Source organism: Sminthopsis crassicaudata, chromosome 3 (genome assembly GCF_048593235.1).
Source record: "Sminthopsis crassicaudata isolate SCR6 chromosome 3, ASM4859323v1, whole genome shotgun sequence".
Taxonomy (NCBI): Eukaryota; Metazoa; Chordata; class Mammalia; order Dasyuromorphia; family Dasyuridae; genus Sminthopsis; species Sminthopsis crassicaudata.
Genome location: NC_133619.1, coordinates 633,886,960 through 633,909,159, shown reverse-complemented (window position 1 = coordinate 633,909,159; position 22,200 = coordinate 633,886,960). Strand labels below are relative to the sequence as shown.

General features: G+C 38.9%; 1 protein-coding gene across 2 annotated transcripts in view; it reads right to left on the bottom strand.

Moving 5' to 3' along the window:
* Window positions 1–20,802, bottom strand: part of CFAP74 (cilia and flagella associated protein 74) — a 149,378-nt gene extending 128,576 nt beyond the window's left edge. For both annotated transcript variants that reach the window (XM_074306519.1, XM_074306521.1), the window contains exons 1-8: window positions 20,706–20,802; window positions 19,552–19,656; window positions 14,126–14,299; window positions 9,495–9,605; window positions 8,547–8,649; window positions 7,281–7,438; window positions 4,658–4,877; window positions 3,832–3,978 (exon numbers count right to left, since the gene is read on the bottom strand). In XM_074306519.1, coding sequence (XP_074162620.1) covers window positions 3,832–3,978; window positions 4,658–4,877; window positions 7,281–7,438; window positions 8,547–8,649; window positions 9,495–9,605; window positions 14,126–14,299; window positions 19,552–19,656; window positions 20,706–20,728 — 1,041 coding nt within the window. In that variant the 5' untranslated portion in view covers window positions 20,729–20,802. The remainder of the gene's footprint in view (window positions 1–3,831; window positions 3,979–4,657; window positions 4,878–7,280; window positions 7,439–8,546; window positions 8,650–9,494; window positions 9,606–14,125; window positions 14,300–19,551; window positions 19,657–20,705) is intronic.
* Window positions 20,803–22,200: the final 1,398 nt, after the last annotated feature.

Sequence of the window (22,200 nt, the reverse complement as noted above, 5' to 3'; positions counted from 1 at the left end):
CAAACTAGAATCTTCCTTGGAGAGACAAGATTCCAGAGAGATCTATTCATACCTTCCTAGGAGCCACATTTTCAGAAACCCATATGAACATATACAGAACTTACATGAGTAATCCACACTCCCTACATAGACACAGCAGCACAGTTTTATGGAATGGGGAAAAAACTATTAGCAAACTTGTTTAATGAGAATAGCTGGAAAATTATGGATATGAATGCAATGGATTATTATTATTATTATTATTATTATTATTATTATTATTATTATTATTACACTATCAGGAATGACAAAAGCAAAGAATTCCCATGAAGATGAGGAAATTTACAAAAAGCAATACAGAATGAAGAAATAGATCCTGTCTATTTTATCTATTGACAAAATTACTACCACTAATAATCACCATATTTGTTAACATATAGTACTGACTATGCTGGAGAAGAAAGTGGCAAAACCTCTCCAGTCCCTTTGCCAAGAAAACCCCAAATGGGGTGAAGAAGAAAGTGGCAAAACCTCTCCAGTCCCTTTGCCAAGAAAACCCCAAATGGGGTCACAAAGAGTTAGACATGACTGAAACGACTGAAGAACAAGGACAAAGGCACCTACTATGTGTCAGGCATTGTTCTAAGCACTGGTAATTTACTGTTATATATTTTCCAGTCCCTTTGCCAAGAAAACCCCAAATGGGGTCACAAAGAGTTAGACATGACTGAAATGACTGAAGAACAAATGGGGTCACAAAGAGTTAGACTGAAATGACTGAAGAACAATGGAAAAAGCACCTACTACGTGTCAGGCATTGTGCTAAGTGCTTGACAATTATCAACTCCTTTGATCCTCCTTGGCAAGTAGATGCTATCACCACCCCCATTTTATAGTTAAAGAGATTAAAAGGGGTCATACAGGTGAAGTTTCCAAGGCTAGATTTTAAATTGGATCTTCTGGACAATAAATCCAGTGTTCTGCTCATGCTACCTAGCTGTCCACAACAATAAATGACAACAAAAATGAAATGTTCTTCCTCCTTACCTTTTAGCATCCCTGGCTTCCTTCAAGACACTTCAAGATGATTTTTCTGACATTTCCCGCTCTTTTTCTCTCCATGGGAGGAAGACTTATCACAAATCTCCCCCTATTTTGGGGAATTTTTCCTGTACTCATGACCAAGGTGTATTTTTTTTTTTGTTTGCTTTTGTTTTTATTTTTGGTTTTGTTTTATTTTGTTTTGGTTTTTGGCAGAACACTATCTAGAGATCTTGACAATAAACATGGGTACCATCACTGGTTTCTATCAGCTTTTGCTAATTGAGGTCACAGTTTCCTTTTGGCTAATCTCTCAGGTGAGAGATGAATTGACCATGAGGCTCTGTGTCGTCTCCATCTTTTAAAATTCCAAAGTGGGAATTATAAGCACCAATGTTGGCAGCAACTTATGCAGTGCTACATATAGACACCACACGGACTTCTGCTCACACCTCAGGCTTCCCAAAATGTTCAGCTGTGTAACTGACCCTAATTCCAGGCATTTTCACATGCTGTTCCCCATACCTGCAAATTCTCTTCCTCCTTAATTCTATCTTCTGTCTTTCCTGGCTTCCTTCAAGTCCCATCTAAAATTTTACCTTCTACAAAAAGCCTTTCCCAATCCCTGTTCCTTTTTCTCTAGCCTAATTTCCTATTTATTCTGTATAGACTTTATTTGCCTATAGTTGTTTGCATGATGTCTACCAGATTTAATTGTGAGCTGCTTGAAACCAGGGACTATCTTTTGTCTTTCTTTGGATCCCCAGCATTTAATAGTGCCTTGTACATAGTAGGTATGTTTCTTGACTTTTCTTTTTTGGGGACATTAGTTCTTTCTCTATGATCTATTTCTTGAAAATGACTCCCAAATCTACATACCTTATGCTCACTCTTCTCTACTGAGTTTATAGTTGTGATTCTAGATTTCTTGCTACTTGTCCAAGTCAACATGTCTTTGAGTTGCTTGTTTTCAAAGCTTCTACCTTGCTCGGGGAATCTTGACAATGAAATCATCTATAGAAAAATACCTTTCCCATAATCTCTTAGAAACTATAAAAACTTTCTTGATTCCTGGTTGGTAATGGAGGACTGCATTTACTGAGCAAGATAGTCAGCCACCACTAGGATGTGGCTCATTAGTTCTTTCTTTCCAGAGACAGAGCCAAAGTATAAAAGTTGTTGTATACATCACAGGTTGATTGTCAATTCCACTGGACATGTCAGAGACAAATTTCACATTACTGCTACCTCCTGCCATCTTGAACCAGTAAAATCTGTTTCTTACTAAATCAAGTGTCCTCTCTTGACCCAAATGTCCAAAGTCATAATGGAGGGCAGTCATGGCACTGAAGTAAACTAAAGTGAACACCTTGAGTAGCACTAGCTGCTGCCTGGTACCAAATGTGGATGAGATCATCTATAATCTGCTATAACACATCAGGGCACAGTTCCAACTTTCCTCATTCTAGAGGGATCATCTTATCCTTAGAGCATCTGCATACACCAGTCTGGTAACATAGATCAAAGCTTCTTAAGCTATGGATTGTCACCCCATATGGGAAGGGGGGGTCAGAAAAAATTAGGCAATAGTAAAAAGTTTCTGAACACAATGACCAAAAATTAATTTAAAATCAAAATAAGGAGGCATTTATGGCAATGCTTGCTCATGTTGTGTTGCAGGACTTCACTGCAGCTTTGGTTCTGAGCATACGACATGCATACTTTGCATTACAAATGCTCAAACATTGCCAGAAACACTGTCACTCAGATTTGAAATGGGATCATGTAAAAATTTCTCAGGCAAAAAAAAGGGTCATGAGTGAAAAAGCTTCATAAGCTTTGATACAGACTAAATTCATAGTTGGCTAGAGCCATGATGAATAAGTAGCTTTCAGTTTGGTGCTGATCCAAATGTGTCAGTAGATGACTACCACACTATAAAGGTCCTAGACCTTGAACTCAGTCAGGTCTTCCTGTTCCAATGCCCAGCCCTCTATCTACTAGGCCCTCTAGCTTGTATGTATCACAAATCTTTTTTTAATAGCTTTTTAATTTTTCCCAATACATCCAAAGATAGTTTCCAACATAAACCCCTACAAAACCTTGTGTTTCAAATTTTTCTCCCTCCTCCCTCTCCTACACAGCATGCAATCCAATATAGGATAAACATGAGTAATTCTTCTAAACATATTTCCATATTTGTCATGCTGCACAAGAAAAACCTTATCAAAAGGGGAACATGAGAAAGAAAAAAAAAGCAAGCAAACAACAACAAAGGTAAAAATACTATGTTTTGATCCACATTCAGTCTTTCTCTGCAGGCAGATGGCTCTTTCCATCACAAGTCTATTGGAAATGCCTTGAATCACTTCACTGTGGAAACGTCAAGTCTATTTGTATCACAAATCTTAAGACTGCTTCCCTTTATGTTGAATTAGTAATTTTTTCCCCCGATGCAAATGGGGTTGTGACTTGCCATACAGCTAGGAAATATTGAGTGTCTGAGATCACATTTGAACTCAGGTCCTCCTGACTTCAGGGCTGGTGCTCTACCCATTGCACCATCTAGCCAGTAAGTAATATTAAAAAAAAAAACAACAACAGAAAAACTTATTCTCTTATTTTTTTCAATGTTGACCTTCCCAGGTCCACATCAGGTGTTGCTAATAAGCATCCAGAGAGAAATCTTATCAATGTTAAATATGAATTATATAACTACTTATTTGGAAATCTGGGAGATAGACTCAATTAAAGACCAACATGCTAATTTGTAGAATTATGAAATTTAAACAAACAAATGAAAACTTTTACCTTATAGGGCTTATACTTTTCAGCCCAAAGCCCTGAAATTTCTGGCTCTGTCAGTATTTCCTCACCATAATTATTATTCAAACTGTCAGTGGAGGTGATGCTCAAGGAACGATCCTGTTCAGTTGAGTTAGACGGTCTCTGATTTTCCTATAATGAGAGATGGAAAGCACATTGGATGGGGCCTTGGAATGATTTTACTATCCCGTCTTCATTTGACACTGGAATGATAAAAATGTTTACTTAAAAAGTGCATGCAATTATTTAGTTGATTTCTTATAGTTTAATACTGCAACCAGCATACTTTCAATTTATCTACCACTGAAAACAAGGAAATAATTTTTTGGGAATTTTAAAAATAACATATAACATTAGAAAGCAAAAATGTATGAAGTAGCCAGATTAATTACATAGAGAAGGTGAAGAGAAGGGAATAAACATTTATATGGAGTCTATTATGTACCAGACATTGTGATAAACAGTTTACAAATATCTCATTTGATTCTCATAATAAACTTGGGAGATAAGTGCTCTTATTATCCCCATTGATCGTAAGAAAATTAGCAAGATGGAAGGGAGCTTGCTTATGAAAGGCATCCAGTGCCAAATAGAACATTTTGTACTTGATCCTGGAGACAATGGGGAGCCACTGATATCTATTGAATAATTTTTCTGATTCTGTACTCTAGCACCTAGCCCAGTGCTTATCATAGCATGGATATTTAATAAATTCCAATGTTTGATTTCTTGATACAGAGGTGAGACATAAAACCTAGGAAGAAAGAAGTGACTTTGCCCAGTTTCCAATGACAAAGGGCCCTTGGCTTACCTTTTCATGGGGAAGAACTGGGGTTTGTTCTTTACAGATGTGCATTAAATTGTTCCATTTTTTTTCCTTGAGGCTGGGGAGCTTCTTGGCTTTAATGATCCATCGCTTCCCATTTTCCAGGTCCAACTGTCTCTGTTTCATTTTTTCATCATAAGCCTCTTCCTTCAGAAGTCGAGCCACAATTTCACATTTTCTTAATTTTTGATCTTCTTCAAAGAGCCTGCATTAAAAACATTGACATCAAAGCAAAAGTTTACCTAATTCAATAATACACAATCGACAAACAAGCATTTATTGATATATACCATACACGTGCAAGGTACTGGAGATGCAAACACAAAGAATGAAATAATCCCTATTCACAGAAGCTCACATTCTATAGCAGGAGAGACGAGTACATTTTAAAATATATATGTAATATTGTATTTAATTTATACTCTAACATATTTAACATGTATTAGTCGACCTGCCATCTTGGGGGGGGGAAGGAGGGGAAAAATTGGAACAAAAGATTTGGCAATTGTCAATGTTGTAAAATTACCCATGCAAATATCTGGCAAATAAAAACTATTAATTAAAAAATAAAAAAATAAAAATTAAAAAAAAATAAAATATATATGTAGTAAAAAATTTAAAGTTAACAAATACAAGTGTTTATAAATGAAAGGTAGTTGAGAGGGTGCTAGCATGTGTGTGTGTGTGTGTGTGTGTGTGTGTGAGACAGAGACAGAGAGAGAAAGAGACAGAGAGACAGGGAAAAAGAGAGACAGAGACAGAAACAGAGAGAATGAGAGAAAAAGAGAAAGAGCGAAAGAGAAACAGACACAGAAACAGAGTCAGAGACAGAAATCAAGAAAGATCTGATGCAGAAGATGGCATCAGAGCTGCATCTTAAAGGAAAAGCAGCTCTCTATGAGGCTGAGGTAAGGATGGTGTACATACTAGGCAATGAGAATGGTTGCTGCAAAGGTGGGAGATGGAGTGTGGTTTGTAAGTAACAGAGAAGGCCAAGTTGGCTGGCTTAGAGAATATGAATTATCGGGTAATGTCCAGTAAGCTTATTGCCCCATATTAGCTGGGACAAGATTGTAAAATGCATGGAAAGCTCAGCAGAAGCATTTACAGGAACTCATTAGAATAAAGGAGTTTTGGAGCAGCTAGGTGGTGCAGTGGATAGAGCACCAGCCTTGAATTCAGGAGGACCCGAGTTCAAATCTGATCTCAGACACTTAACACTTCCTAGCTGTGTGACCCGGGGCAAGTCACTCAGAAAAAAAGAAAATAATAAAATAAAAAAGAATAAAGGAGTCTTGTGTTTAGATCTGGGCATAAAGAAAATCCCTTTGGCCATGGCATATAGGATAGACTGGGGTTGGAAGAGACTTGAGGAAAACCAATGAGAAAGCTGTTATAATAATTAAGGTGGTAGGTAACTGTGTGAGTGAAAAGAGTCACATGAAGCAAGATGAGAAAACAGAATTAACAAAACTAAGACATATGTGGGGTGAAAGTGAGGAAATTAATACTAAGACAAGGCCTTTAAGACAAGGCTCTTTGCATCAAGGATAGCTTAATGTAGTGGTTCTCAAGTTTTGTCCAGAGAATCCTGGGGGAGTCTCTGAAACCCTTTCTGAAGATCTAGAATTTCAAAATCAGTTTTTACTTGTAATATGGTTAAGCGTCTATAAACATAACCTACATAAACAAAAACTCTTTGGACAGCTCCTCAATTTTAATACTATAGACCAAGGCTCTCAAACTACGGCCCGCTGAGGACATTTGTTCGGCCGGCTGGATTATGGCAAATGGGCTGAGGGGCGGAGACAGAGTGTGAGTTTTTGTTTTTACTATAGTCCAGCCCTCCAACAGTCTGAGGGACAGTGAACTGCTAGAACATATTGAGAACAAAAGTTTGGGATTCACTGGCTTAATGGAAAGAGCCCCAAATTGGGAATTGAGGATCCAAATTCAAATTGAACCTCAGAACTTACTAGCTGTGTGAACCTGGCTGTGATCCTGTGTTTACCCTGATTGCCTCTCCAATTTAAAAAAGAAAGAAAGATCATGATACCGGTCCCTCTTTCATTCAAGGACTTAGCTAACTTCAGAGAGATTCAAAAGTTGACCACCAGGTGATAAATGGCTTTTGGCCACAGTAACTCACAAGGACCAAATCCTGAGACAGAAAAAGGTTGTAATTTGTCCTAAGGAAGGGATGGTCATACTATTAAAACCACCATTGCACACTGAAGGTCTCTTATTATGGAAGAAAAAAAAATGTCCAATTGCAGCTTTTGACAAAATAAATCCTAGCTGAGGGACGGGAGAGGGATTGTATTCTACTCATTTCCTGAATGTAGCAGGTAAGGAAGGTAACCCATCCGCACACCACCGAGTGAGGTTGCAGAAGGGTAGCCCCATCCAGTGATGGTAAGCCGTTCTCCAACATTAAAGAGCCACATAGAGTGCTGATTCATCTTATCAAGCCAAAATTCTGAACTAAAAGAACACCTTTAGGGTCATTGCCCTTGGGACCATGTCTTGCTTGGCTGGTTCCACCATGTTCTATCACTCCCATTCATTTTGTGGTAGGAAGGCTTGGCTTCTGGGTTCCCCTCCTTACCGTCTTCGGATTTCTAGCTCCAAATTTTGCTTGTCATGTAAAGTCTGCTTGAGAGCATCTCCTCCCAGGGCTGCTATGACCTCCTTCTCAGCTTCTTCCTTCTCCTTGATCAAGTGATTTCTGGCATGGTCCCAGGCACTAAGTTTCTGGAGACTGTCCTAGGAAAGAGAAAAACACATTTAGAATGTGCAAATGGTATCTCCTTGTTTGGAGTTAAACCTGCTGTTACCCAGACTCATTGGTCTGGATCTCTGAGTCCCTGCTCCATCGGACCTTAGAATCTGGGCTCTTAGAATCCCCAGGCTCCTTGACCAGAATCCTGGTATCTTATGTTTCAGACTCCATACCTGTCTGTCTATAACTTGTACAACTGCTTATTCCTTCCTACTTTGGCAGACAACTGAATGCTTGGTCTCTTGTTTCCCTGGATCTATGTAATATCTGTCTATGCTTCCTTTAGCTGAACTCTCTGAACTTGATCTCTGGCACCTGATTGACTGTGTTTTTTTCAATAGTCTCTAGTGTTCTGTTATCAAGATGATCTTCTGGTACACTTCCTCATCAAATCTTCCTTATTTCCTGTTGCCACTTATCCAGCCATGACACACTGAAACAATTCAATCGTTTGCTTGGTTTATAGGACTATACAACTGATTTTTTTTTAGCCGATTGATCAAATTTCCTAGTTATTTTGGTATTATCTGGGGACTTACAAAGAATGAAAGTGTTCTGGATTTCAGGATTTGACTTTCATACCTGGCACCCACAGTAAGAACTCACTCAAGGCCATTAAGAACTTTTCCAAAGGATGCTGGGATTGCACTGTGATGAGCAAATTTCCAGTCTATTTTTAATCAAAATAGTGAATTTCTAGACCCAAGTCTCTAATAAGGAATATCTAGTTTCAAGTCTAGAACAAAAAAATTTCTAGAGACAATGAAACAATTAAGTAGTATGACTGACAGAAACTTTAATTAGATTTAAGTTCAATCCCAGCATTGATACATCTTGATTATGACTGGGCAAGTTCCTTCATTTCTCAGACCATAGATACCATTCTGTTTTGGTCGAGGGAGTTGCCCCAGCTGGGAGTTCCTGATGTCCTGCCTTTTCCCTAATGGCATTTAACTGATTGTTTTGATAATGTTTGGGGATTCTGACACTATGTTGAGAAACTCTCATATCCTTGGTGGAGAATCTTTTCCACAAGAAAACCATGTACTTTACAACTAGGAGGGGGAAGAATGGATGTAGAGGGGATGGTACCCGATTCATGGTGATATTGTTCTTCAGGGATATCACAGCATCCATTCTTCTCTTCATATGTTCTTGTGATATTTTTTCTTCCTGGACTTCATTATTGCGAACCCTATTGGAAAGTAGCACTTTAAGCAACCAGAGCAGGTGTATAACATTAAGGATTTGAAAGGACAACTGTAGGGGTGGGGGAGGATAGAGGAGATAAGGATCAAGGCCATTTTTAAAAAGGGGACCAAACACTTAAGAAAGCTCGAAAGTGTACTTTCCTTTCTCCCAATTTCCTACAGTACTTTCTCTGGGTGTCTCTTAGGCCACTCTCACACCTTGTGTTATATTTATCTATTCCTGTGTTACCTCCCCCCAAAAAGCTGTAAATTCCCTTGGAGTAAGGATTATACCATTTTTCATCTTTGTATTCACAGTGATTGACATGGCTCATGGTACACAGTTAGCATTTCATACATGTTTGTTATCATGTGTTTTATGCTGAGAGAAAATATTCATCACTTGAGTAGAGATGAGTAAAGGTACTATTCTATTCTCTGACCACGACTAAGAAAGTGGATCAAAATAATTAAGAGCTAACATTTTTGTAGCATCTTGAAGTTTGTAAAGCACTCTCCAAAGATTATGTCATGTGATCACGTAAATCACAATAACCCTAGGAGGGAGATGCTGTTATTATCCTCATATGACAGGTGAGGAAACCAAGGTAGACAGTAGCAAAGTGACTTGCCCAGGATTATATTGTAGTAAGTGCCTGAGGCTGGATTTGAACACAGATCTCCTCGGCCCTGAGTTCTATATACTGAGTCTCCCACTCATTTACTTCTGTTTCCTGAGCCATTTTCAACACTGACAAAAGGCACTGCTCAGGGAACCTCATCTCTGATTTTTCTGGGCAGAAGCATGAAACGAAAAAGACCACAGAAGGGATAAAAACACAAGGAATACTTTGCCAAGGTCGTTTTTAGGAACTGGACTGCGATCTTGTGATTCTTCTTGGCCTCGGAGATCACTTTTTGACGATGGAGTTCATAGTTCTTTTCTCTTTCCATTGCTTTCCTGGTGAAGAAGACCAAGATAAATACATATCACCCCTAAGATTCTTTACCAGCCATAATCCCAAACAAAACGAAGTCAGTTTTCCCGGTCTGCCTTGTCTAGTGTATTTAAGATACACTTAAATTATACATCTTGTCAATTGAATTAGTCCTTCCTTAACTCCTTCCATATTCCTCCCCTTACTGCCCAGACCCAACCCTTGCTCCAAACTCCCTCTCAAGACTTTAAAGGTTCCCTATCCCAGAAGCACTTTGTTTAATCACCTGTGATTCTGCCTTGCTTAATTATATTTGGTTAAATCCATGAGGAATTTCACATAATAAATGGCAAATCTTTGTTCTGTGATAAATGTTTATGACATGATTTCTTCATGCTGTGACCACAATCCTATTGTAGTATTGTTACAATATTCTCTCCCAGTCTACTTCATATATCTACTTTGTATAATCACTTCACCTCTGCTAATTATTTTCTATTTATTTTGCCTGGAATATATCTCTGTGTGTGTGTATATATATGTGTGTGTGTATATATATGTGTGTGTGTGTGTGTGTGTGTGTATGTGTGTGTGTATATATATATATATGTGTGTGTGTGTGTATATATATATATATATTTGTTGTTGTCTCCCTCATTAGTTTGTAATCTAATTTTATTCTGCCTTGCATATATCTCTGTGTGTGTATATATATATATATGCATACATACATATGTATTTGTTGTCTCCCTCATTTGTTTACAATTTAATTTTATTCTGCCTTCCATATATCTGTGTGTATATATATGCATACATGCATACATACATACATATATATATACATATATACATATATATATTTGTTGTTGTCTCCCTCATTAGATTATAAACCCTTTGAGGGCAGGAATTATCTATTGCTTTTTTTTTGTAGCCCCAGTACTTCACACATTGCCTGGCACATAAAAGGTATTTAACAGATGTTTTAGTGTTTGATTTGAAGGTCACTTCCTTTCTTGTATTCTATCTCCTATGATTTCTAAGAACTAGGACTGTGATTTATTTCATCATTATAGGAAACTCCCAAGTATGGAATGTTCTTTCACCAATGCAGGCTGGCACTTTCTTTACAGTTTTAATCTGAGAGAGTCGCCCGGGGCACCAAGAAAAGGCAGCTGAGCTTCAAGGCGGGCTCTCATTCTGCCAAATTGTTTTTCAGGCATGGATGTAGAAAGAAAAAAAGTCTCTGATTGATATACTTGATTGTTTAACAGACTCTACATTCTATGGAGACTCTTTTTCCACAGAGATGTATCATAGATGGAGGAGACAACGCACATACGTGATGTCATTACCAAGTTGGCCTTTCAAATGAGAATATCCAAAATGTTTTTTGCTCGTGTTATTTAAATAGTAAAATCTGCTTCAAGACAAATTTTGGCAGATTGTTTCTAAACAGTACATCTCCATGCTTCCAGTATTATAAAATCTCATGCAATGTATCCAAAAATACAAGGCTCCTTCCAAAAAAATCATTGTCCCAAGTAAAATAGCTGAGGTTTGGGGGAGAAGAAATCAATCTTTGTGCATTTCTCCAACTTGAATGACACATTAGAGTAGAAAAGAGTTAATTTAATTGAGGGTGTAGAGGAAGGGCACACTTTGCCATCCCCTAATGTGTTGTTCCCCTTCCCCAAATGCCTAAACTCTGCTATTTCACCTGGTTCCTATTTCTCACCTTGCCCAAAAATGTCTGACACAGGAGACAGAGGAGTAGACACAACTGCCTGAAGCTACTTTTTCCCCCCTGATTTTAATTCTCTGGGACCCTCAACAACATTTCTGACTCCCATAATCTCAATCCTCCCTGACATTCTGGAACACATCTTATATGAAATCATTTTAAAAGTTTTTTAAAAATGGACAGAGCATTTATGCTTTTTCCAATTCTTCCTGTAGTAAAAATCCTAAGAAAACAATGAAAAAGAGATCAATGGATAAGTTCTAAGAATGTATGACATGACCTTGTATTTTTCCAATTCTTCCTACACCAAAAATCCTTAGAAAACAATGAAAAAGAGATCAGTGGATAAGTTCTAAGAATGTATTCTATGCCATTGTATCTTTCCAAATCTTCCAATTTCCTTAGAAAACAATGAAAAAGATCAACGGATAAGTTCTAAGAATGTATGACATGACATTATATTTTTCCAATTCTTCCTACACCAAAAATCCTTAGAAAACAATGAAAAAGAGATCAGTGGATAAGTTCTAAGAATGTATTCTATGCCAATGTATCTTTCCAAATCTTCCAATTTCCTTAGAAAACAATGAAAAAGATCAATGGATAAGTTCTAAGAATATATTTCATGCCATTATATTTTTCCAATTCTTCCCATAGTAAAAATCCTATGCCATGGTGGACCACAGAAGGGAAAGCCCACAGCCAGAAAGAAAATGGGTTGCCAGTCACAAGGGACACACAGGCTGATGACGCCCGGGGATGATCTTAGCTGATCTTGCCATGTGTTAGCTATGGAAATGTAAGTCACTCCTTTGTATTTACTTCTCAATGTATACACTGTTTCCTCTGTAGTAGAAAGTTGAGGGTTGGACCTCTTTTTTTTTTTTTAATTTAATTTTTTAATTTTGTAACAACAATCTTAGTTTTGTCTTTGTAACAACAATTCTAGTTTTGTCTTTGCAGCACCGTTGACCAGCGGAATGCCTGCCACACATTAAAAGGTGTGTGACCAATGAAAGAAAGAAAGGATACAATGGGGGACTGGGTCATAATAAAAATGCTGCTTGTGTGGTCAATGTTGGTAGGAAGCCTCCCCAACTCCCGATCCACCCAGCCCACTGAGCTCCAATATTTGCTCTTTATTACCCATTACCCTTCACCTCTCCCTATCAGAACCCTTGCACCAGATTCCAGCGCTACTAAGTGGCTTGAAAGTAAGGAGCCCAGTTTTTCTACTGTTTGTAGATGGAAAAAGAGAGAACCTTCAAGTGAAGAAGAAAGTGGGAATGGGAGATGAGTCCCTGACATCCCACAGAATTAGTGTTATACATTGTATTTAGTCTCTATATTTTTGATCCTACCTCTAGGACCATTGAGCCCAACTTCCCTCATTATACAGAAAAGCAAACTGAGACTTAGAGACATGAAGTAAGTTGCCCAAAGCCACAGGTAAGGGTCAGGACTTGAACTCAGCCCTCTAACTTCTGAACCAAAACTTTTCCATTGTACCATGCTTTCTTCCCAGACTTCCTATCCAACAAAAATCAAAGAATAGTCGTGGCTTACATTTCTGTAACTCTTGAAAGCTTTATAAAATATATTCTGCACAATCCCTCCAAGAAGATGGAATCTCATTAGAGGCTAGTGAAACAGTTAATAACCCAGGATTTTCCTAAGCCTAGTTTATTCATTGTATTATTAGATTTACCCTTGTTTTGATGAGAAAAATTAAATTCTAAGTTACAAATAACCTTCCTGATTTCCTTTACTGACTTTATTGGATTCTTTTAAGTCTTAACTAAAATCTAAAAGCCTAGCTTTTACAGGAAGCTTTCCCTAACTTTTCTTGGTTCTAGTGCTTTTACTTTCTTAACCATTCCCTATTTATCTTGTATACAGTACAGTTTGCTTTATATCTATCTGTTTGCATAGAATCTCCTCCATTAGCTGGGAAGCTCCTTCAGGATTTGCACTCTCTTTTGCCTCTTTTTGTATCCCTAGTACTTAATATAGTGCCTAGCACATAACAGGCACTTAATGTTTATTGAATGAATGAAAATAATCAAGTTTTCCATGAAGTCATAAGTGACTTTAATATTTTCAGCTAATTTTTAAAAACTGGGGGAAAGTTATAAAGTATTCCTATAATATATTACCATATAAACAATATGTGTGTGTGTGTGTGTGTGTGTGTGTGTGTACAAAAACACCCAACTAACTAGCTATTATCTCTAGTATTTGTAAGGACAGCAAAACCTGTAGTTAGAGAATATTTCAAGTACAAAATTGCCACTTACTGAGTAAATTCTGCTTTATTAGGATCTGTGACCAAGCATTAATGAGCAAATTAATCATTTGTGGTTTGAAGGCAGGATCGCTGGCTCAGGTTGCACTTGGGATTTCCAAGTTTGAATGCAAGGGACAGTTTGTGTGGGTCCTCCCTCCCTCCCCCACCTTCTGAACTATATGAGCTGGGTCCAGTAGTACCCAGACTGTAGAGTGACCCAGAGAGTAAAAGAATGGCCCAGGCAGGGATCTAATAAAAACAGCTCAAGTTGACAAAGCTCTGCTACAAGTACAAAGTGTTGTCTTCACAAAAATAACATTGAAGTAAGTTGCACAGATCCTCTAATTCCCATTTGACAAGTAGAGAAACTGAGGCTGAGAGGAGAAAACACTTGCCCAACATCACATATAGCTGAGTTAGGATTCAAACCCAGGGCTCCTGAGGACAGTTTTCTTTCTACCACATCTCACTCCCTTCTCAGAAGAGAGGGAGAAGCCATCTTTGGTTGCACTTACTGAAGCTGGGAGTTTTTAGTGCGTTCTATCCTGAGAGATGCCATCTTTGCCTGAATAAGCCGCTCTTCTGCCTGACTCTGGAGAAATTGTGCTAATTTTGCTTCTTCTAGTTTAAGATTCTCCCGGAGAGTGCTGGATTTTCCTTCTTCGATTTCGATGTGCCACATGCTTTGCCTTTAAAATAAAATGTTTAAAAGTGTGTGTCATAAGTAACAACAAGACCATGTGATATTCAACTGAGATGGACTTGGCTCTTTTCAACAATGAGGTGATTTAAGGCAATTCCAATAGACTTGGATGGGAAGTGCCACTGCATCCAGAGAGAGAACTCTGAAGACTGAATGTGGAAAGAAGCATAATATTTTCACCTTTTGTTGTTGTTTGTTTGCTTTTTCTTTCTCATGTTTTTTTTTCCTTTTTGATCAGATTTTTCTTACACATTATGACAAAAATGATATATTTAAAAGAATTGCATATAAATAATTTAACCTACATCAGATTGCTTGTTGTCTTGGGGAGTGGGATGGTAAGGGAGGGAATGAAAATATTTAGAATACAAAGTTTTACAAAAATGAATGTTGAAAACTATGTATGCATATATTTGGAAAAATAAAATACTGTTAAGAAATTTTTTTTAAGTGTGTGTCATTCCTCTGAGTAAAGGATCCAGCATCAGCTCACTTGGTTATATCCATTTCATCATCACAATGAAAATAGATCATAGATTCATCCCTTTAAAGCTGGAAAGTGGCCTTGGAAGTGATCTGATTTGATTCCCCTATATTTTACAGTGGAAACTGAGGCCCACAGAAGTCTTAGAACTGGAGGACTGAAGCTAAAAGAGGTTTGAGAAGGTATCTAGTCCAATCCCCTCATTTTATGCATGACATAACTGAACTCCAGATGATCAGAGTCAGCAGTCAAACTGAGACTCCAGGAGCCCTTGGATTATTGATCCAAGGTGTGGCTCATCTATCACTTTAGAAGAAGGCTTTTAAGAGAAGAAAGGCCAGAAAGACTCATCTCCCTTCACTGAACTGGAAATGGGTATCTACAAACTCAGCCTGACTAATCTCTAGGTGACAAACATACAGCCTGTCACCAGATGTGCTCTTAAAACCTGTCCAGCTGTGCAATACCAGCCAGAGCTCACCCCCTTTTTTTTAAATTTATTATAGCTTTTTATTTACAAGTTATATGCATGGGTAATTTTCCAGCATTGACAATTGCCAAACCTTCTGTTCCAATTTTTCCCCTCCTTCCCCCCATTCCCTCCCCCAGATGGCAGGTTGACCAATACAAGTTAAAAATGTTAAAGTATAAGTTAAATACAATATATGCATACATGTCCAAACAGTTATTTTGCTGTTCAAAAAGAATTGGACTTTAAAATAGTGTATAATTAGCCTGTGCAGGAAATTAAAAATCCTGGCGGACAAAAATAGAGGGATTGGGAATTCTATGTAGTGGTTCATAGTCATCTCCCAGAGTTCTTTCGCTGGGTGTAGCTGGGTCAATTCATTATTGCTCTATTGGGAGCTCACCCCTTGTTATCACAGCCTTCAAGAGTTCCCTTAGGGGGGCAATGGGGCATAATTCCTTGACAGGGAAATTGAAAGAATCCACCGTAAGATAATTCTTAAAACAAATTTTGAAGATTACCCTTGCTTCTGGTGCCCCCACTCTTAGTGCTCTCAATCCAATCACTGTGACCCCACACCCTATTTTGTAGCTACAGTTTGAAGCAATGGATTTTGGCACACATCTTTGGACAGTAGAGAGCAGGGGATGCTCTTGGGGTACATGGGAACCCAAAACCCAAATCATCCTGGAAGTTTGAGAGGAATGACTGAGGGGGCAGTGGAGGAGTATGGAGTCCCAGGGATAAGATCATGGAGGGAAAGCTCCAAAAATCTAGTGTTGGCAACAACTATTTAATATTATAGAGGAAGGTGAGTGTTCATCCTTTATTCTTGAAGACATCAGAGAGGTGAGACCATGACATGCAAGTGAATTGGATTTAAGTGAGGGCTGTGCAAAGTCATCAAGCTCACTTTCATCTCTCAAACAGTTGGCCAAAGGAAGGAATAAGGGGGAAAAAAAGAGAAGAAACCCATTGCAAAGGCTTCTCAGAGTCTCTACAGCTGTAACTTAAGGGAATCTCTCCCAACCCTTTCATGACCAGATCCCTACCGGTGGAGGCCATACATCCATTGAATGCTTAATTATTCATTTTTGGGAGTCTATGAAGCACATCAAATGAAATTATTTTTACAGGAAGAGCTCTAGGAACCTGGGCTTGCTTAGAATACCATTTTACCAATTCTTTTTTTGCATTTATAATACTTGTCATATAATTAGCTCTAAACAAATGTTTCTTCATTCATCCCTCCATTTTTTCAGCTCTAGCATATAGTAAAAGCATTCATCCTAGCTTGACTAACTAGGACTAAAAGGTACAGATATATTCCTGGCATTGAAAAGTAGCATGTTGCTGAAATTGCAACGGGAAGTCTGGATAGATAGTTTGCAGAGAATTTTTTTAATTGCTAACACAGCATATACAAATAGCTATAATCATTTCTACACCCCGTGTGTATAAATATACATGATTATATGTGTGTTTGTTGTTTGTCCTTTGTTTTTGAATAGGACCAATGACATCGTGGGTGATAACTTGGTTTGCGGGTGAATTGAAGTGAAGTAGGGTTGCACAAAATCATCAGCCTGATACTCTTAGTCACTGAGGTCTAGTGGCAAGACAAAAACCAAGATGGCTGAGATGGTCCAGGATGCAGTGGATGACCTTGGCAACTTTGATGTCTGACCAGGCTCTAAGCCCTCCAAGCCTTGAGTTGCCTTCATGGTCACTGGAACAAATTTCTATTCAATCCCCTAGGAGAAGTCTTCACATTCTTGGGGTGATATCCCCCAACTCACCAATGGGAATGTGGCCTGTTGATTACCCTCAAACTGGTTTAGTCTGCCTATTAAGATGGTTTTTACCAGGGTAAAATTGCTGTACATGCTACAGCTTCTTGAAACCATCAGTGAAAGTTGAGTGACAAATGGTGACCAAAGTTAAGACAAGCGCCCCCCAAATGCCTTATATATATATATGTGTGTGTGTGTGTGTGTGTGTGTGTGTGTGTGTGTGTGTGTGTGTTTGTATGTGTGTGTGTGTGTAAGATATTGTGTATATGTCATGAAGAGTTAGAAATGACTGAACAATAAGCAGACTGTGTGTATGTGTGTGTGAAGTGGAAAGAAATGTGATATAAAAGATCCTTCTCTTTTCTAAGGAAAGCATCTTCCCATCCTCCTTTCTATAGCTATGTTTTCTTTTCAAAGGCTCATAAATCTACAGTTGGAAAGGACTCTTAGAGGTCATGTAGCCTAACCTTCTCAGAGAAGGAAACAGAGACTCAAGGAATGGAAACAAGTGGGAAAGGAAGAATTTGACTCCAGGCCCAATTTCATTTGGTGGTCTCTATTCCCAATAGTCCCCTAAACACTCAGTCCTCTCTTACTTTTTAATTGTAATTTAATTGTAATTTAAATGTAATTTAATTACATTTCAATCATGAATGACTCTGTGACCTCTTTTTGGAGTTTTCTAGGTAAAGACACTGGAGAAATTTGTCATTCCCTTCTCCAGCTCATTTTTACAGATGAGGACACTGAGGCAAACAGTGAAGTGACTTGCCCAGGGTCAAACAACTAGTAAGTTTCTGAGGTTGAATTTGAACCTGGGGAGATGAGTCTTCCTGACTCCTAACCCAGCACTTTATCCATTATGGCACCCTCTAGTGGTTCATGCCTCCTATTGTGCTTTAAGTCCTCCCTGTATTCTAAATGTTATATTGAAAGATGGGCTAAAAATAACTTTTAAAACTCCTTGTATTAACCTGCTAGATAGTTTGGTTTGAGATAAAATAGACTTACCAAGAGTACACAATATCAGCAGAGGTTTTAAATAGCATTTTGTTTCTCACTAAGGGCTCTTGTCACAATTTTTACAGTATTGGATTTTTAATCCATCTTCTTATTCGGGGGTGGGGAGGGAAAGTGGGAGGTGCTGGAAGCATCTCATTTGTTCTCCTGTCATCCTTTCTCCATTTGCCCCCACTGCTCCCCTCCCCCAGGCCCAATAGATAGTTCTTACTAAAACACTATCAACCATACAAGGCTGTTTGGCTGGGCCCACAAAGTAATGTGATTTTATAATTTTCCCCTAAGTTCTCTTAAAGCAATGAACTAGAAACATTCCTTCAGGAAATGTGCTAAACATTTTACAGAACAGAACCGTAAGAAAGGAAAATTAAGTTTAATATTTTAGAGGAAAAATAAGAAAAATGGGCAAACTGAAAAGCTCCATGAACTAAATTAGAGGGTTGTCCTTATAACCTTTACATCAGCTCTGAGGGTTCAATTAGTTTTCTGTTGTCCGCTAACTTTCTTGTTGTTGTTAAGTCATATAGATGTGATCCTATCTAGGGTTTTCTTGGCAAAGAAACTGTAGTGGCTTATCATTTCCTTCTCTAGCTCATTTTACAGATGAATAAACTGAGGCAAACAGGGTGAAGTGGCTTGCCTAAGCTCACACAGATAATGGTTTGCCACTTCCTTTTCTAGCTCGTTTTTACAGATGAGTAAACTGAAGCAAATAGGGCGAAGTGGCTTGCCCAAGCTCACAAAGATAATGGTTTGACACTTTCTTCTCTAGATAATTTTTACAGATGAGTAAACGGAGGCAAACAGAGTGAAATGGCTTGCCTAAGCTCACAGAGATAATAGTTTGACACTTTCTTCTCTAGATAATTTTTACAGATGAGTAAACTGAGGCAAACAGAATGAAATGGCTTGCCCAAGCTCACACGGATAATGGTTTGATGCATTCTTCTCTAGATAATTTTTACAGATGAGTAAACTGAGGCAAACAGGGTGAAGTGGCTTGTTGAGGGTCACTCAGCTAGTAAGTGTTTGAGGCTGGATTTGCACTCAAGACGAGTCTCTCCTAACTCCTGGCCTGGCACTCTGTGCCCTATGGTGCCCACTAGCTGTCCCATTAGCTAGCATTTACATTGAGCCTTGAGGTTTATAGAGCACTTCATTGACAGTATCTCATTTGAGTCTCACAACAATTCTGGGAAACAGGTGTTATTATTAGGCTCATTTTATAGATGAGAATACCGAGGCTCAGAGATATTAAAGGATTTGCTCAGGACCTGACAATTGTCTGGAGCAAGATTTGAACTTGGGTCTTCCTGGCTTGAAGACCATTTTTAAACTCTTAGTTTTTTTTTTTTTCTCCTTCAGATGAATTAATAAGGGACTTTAGACCTTAGGAGTGTGCAGCTTTGTTTAATAAGCAAACGTTACAATGAACCCCAAGCCCTTCCATCCCATCGCATTTCTGAACTTACTCGTTTTCTTTTAGAATCGAAGAAATCTTCACCTCTAGATCTTTCTCATGCTCCTGTTCAGTGCACAGACGTTGGTACATGGCTTGTAGACGAAACACAGCTGCACTGGGGTGGGCAAATCAGAGGGAGGAAGGAAGATGTTGGGAAAGCTGAATGGGAAAATCTCATAGGCTCCCCGAGCCTTCAGGCTGAGACCCACGTTTGAAACGTTTCCCAATTTATGTTACCATGATGGCTTTCAGTGACGTCATCCAGTTCCTAGGTCCCAGAAAAGACACCTACTGTACTGTACCATCCCTTTACACAGTCACAGAACATCAGAAATAAAGGTATCTTTGCAATCAGCTAATCTACCCCCTTTGTTTTACAGCCTTGGAAATGGGTGGTCAGAGAGGGCAGGGACCTTCTCTCAATTGAATAGTATTGTTCTACTCTTTTCTCATCAAGAGAATACCCTCTTGGGAACTGGTTCTCATTTAAAAGTATATTCATATGAATATTAAAGTACAATCCAAAAAAAAAGTAGATTCATAAATCAATTGTTTGGAAATCTGGGATCTTGACCTTCTTGATCCAGGTTTGGGGTTTTTCCCATGATCCCAAGCTGCCCTGCTAAATTAAAATTCCCCATCCAGGTGCACTTGTTCTTTCTGTAGAGAAATGGTTATCATAAGGATGAGATCCATTCCCATTACACCTCCTGGGAACGGCCATGCTCCAGCTATTTTGGGGGCCAGGGGGTCTCATGATAATCCCATAGTCCCCCCCAAAAAGAACCAACTAAGTTATCAGCCATACACATTATGTACACAAACTGTGCAGACACAAAGCACATATGTACATATACATGCTTGCACATACATGCACAGACTGTGTGTGAACACACATGCATCCAGGCACATGCATGTACCCCAAGAAGACCCACTGTGGATATATGTACATCTGCATGTTCATATGCGCACATGTGAACATACACAAAGGGAAAATGCACGTGTGGTACAGACATGTCTCTGCAATACACATATGTGCAGATAAATCTGTGTTTTATTTCTTTGGATGCTATTGTGCATTTCCTGCAGAAAGAACAAGCTGCTGTTTGGAGTATCCTCGGCACCCCTGACTCCTTCCCAGGGAGGGCAGGCAGCTCTACGCACCTGTTGTGGGCCTCTTTCTCCATCTGTATTTCAGCCTCCACTTGGGCTTTCTGTTTCTGAATCGACTCTATCCGCTGCAAACATGCATCTAGATCCTCCCTGGAATGGAAGAAAAGGTTTTAGCGAGATGTGTGGTCTTCTTCCTCTTCTGGAAAGAGAGGACTCAGGAAGGGAGGAAGGGGAGGGAGGGGGCCACTTCTACTTGCACATGGGAGGAGTGGGACAGGGGAGAAATGGTGGCAGCTGGGCCTGAAATTGGGTGTTTGGTCTTAGTTTTGGCTTTTTTTGTCTCAGAACTGGGATTTTAGTGATGTCTGGAACTTCCAAAGAGGAGTATCCCTCTACCACTGCAGTTTACAAACTCTTCTACCATCTTGGAGAGATTTACCTATAGGAGATGTTAACTGACTTGCTCAGGGTCACATAGACAGTAAGGTGTCAGAAACAGATTTGAATTCAGGTCTTTCTTTTTATTTGTTTGTTTGTTTGTTTATGTATGTATTTATGTATGTATGTATGTATATTTATCTATCTATTTATTTATTTATCTGTCCAATTATTTATTTATTTGTTTGTTTGTTTATCTGTCTATCTATTTATCTATCTATCTATCTATCTATCTATCTATCTATCTATTTATTTATTTTTGCTGAGGCAATTGGGGTTAAGTGACTTGCCCAGGGTCACACAGCTAGGAAATGTTAAATGTCTGCATCCGGATTGAACTCAGGTCCTCCTGACTTCAGGGCTGCCCCAAATTCAGGTCTTTCTCGACCTCTCTATGCACTTTGTGTGAAGCTAGGGGTACTCAGGCAAATCAGATTATAGATTGCTCCTGCCTGTCATCTCATTGTTCTCTCTAATGGCCCAAACACTCAACCCCTCCCAGGGGGCTGTATGATTGATTGTGCTGGTTGGCTCACAAGGTCTTCCCCAGAATCTCCATCTGACATGATTCAGATGACATCAGGAAGCAGTCCAGATAGTTTGGAAACACTAAAACTTCCCTAAAAGGGATGTGTCCTTCAGAGTGCTAGGAATTATAGAGTTTCCCTCACTCTTTTGTATGTTCATGTATCATACACGAAATTAGGATTGTCTTTGGGGACATCACCATGACATCAGACCTGACCATGGCTGGTGCCTCTGCAGCTGTGGCAGCCCCTGCACCCTCAGAAATCATGGCTACCAAAGACATGAAAGAAAGGGCTCATACCACCAAAGACCTTGGTACTCTCAAGTAGTCCAAAGTCAGGAAAGGGTGTGGTTTTATCAATGGAAATGACACTGAAGGAGACGTATCACCCTCTGCTCTACTACTGCATGTTGAACACCATTCTCCCTTTCCATCTTTCAGCAGCATCCTTTTATAAGAATTGTGCTCCCCCCATTAGAATGTGAGCTCCTTGAGAACAGAAACTTGTCTGGCTTTTTTTTTCTAAGTCCATCACTAAACACAACGGTGAAGACATAGTAGGTGCTAAATAAATATTTT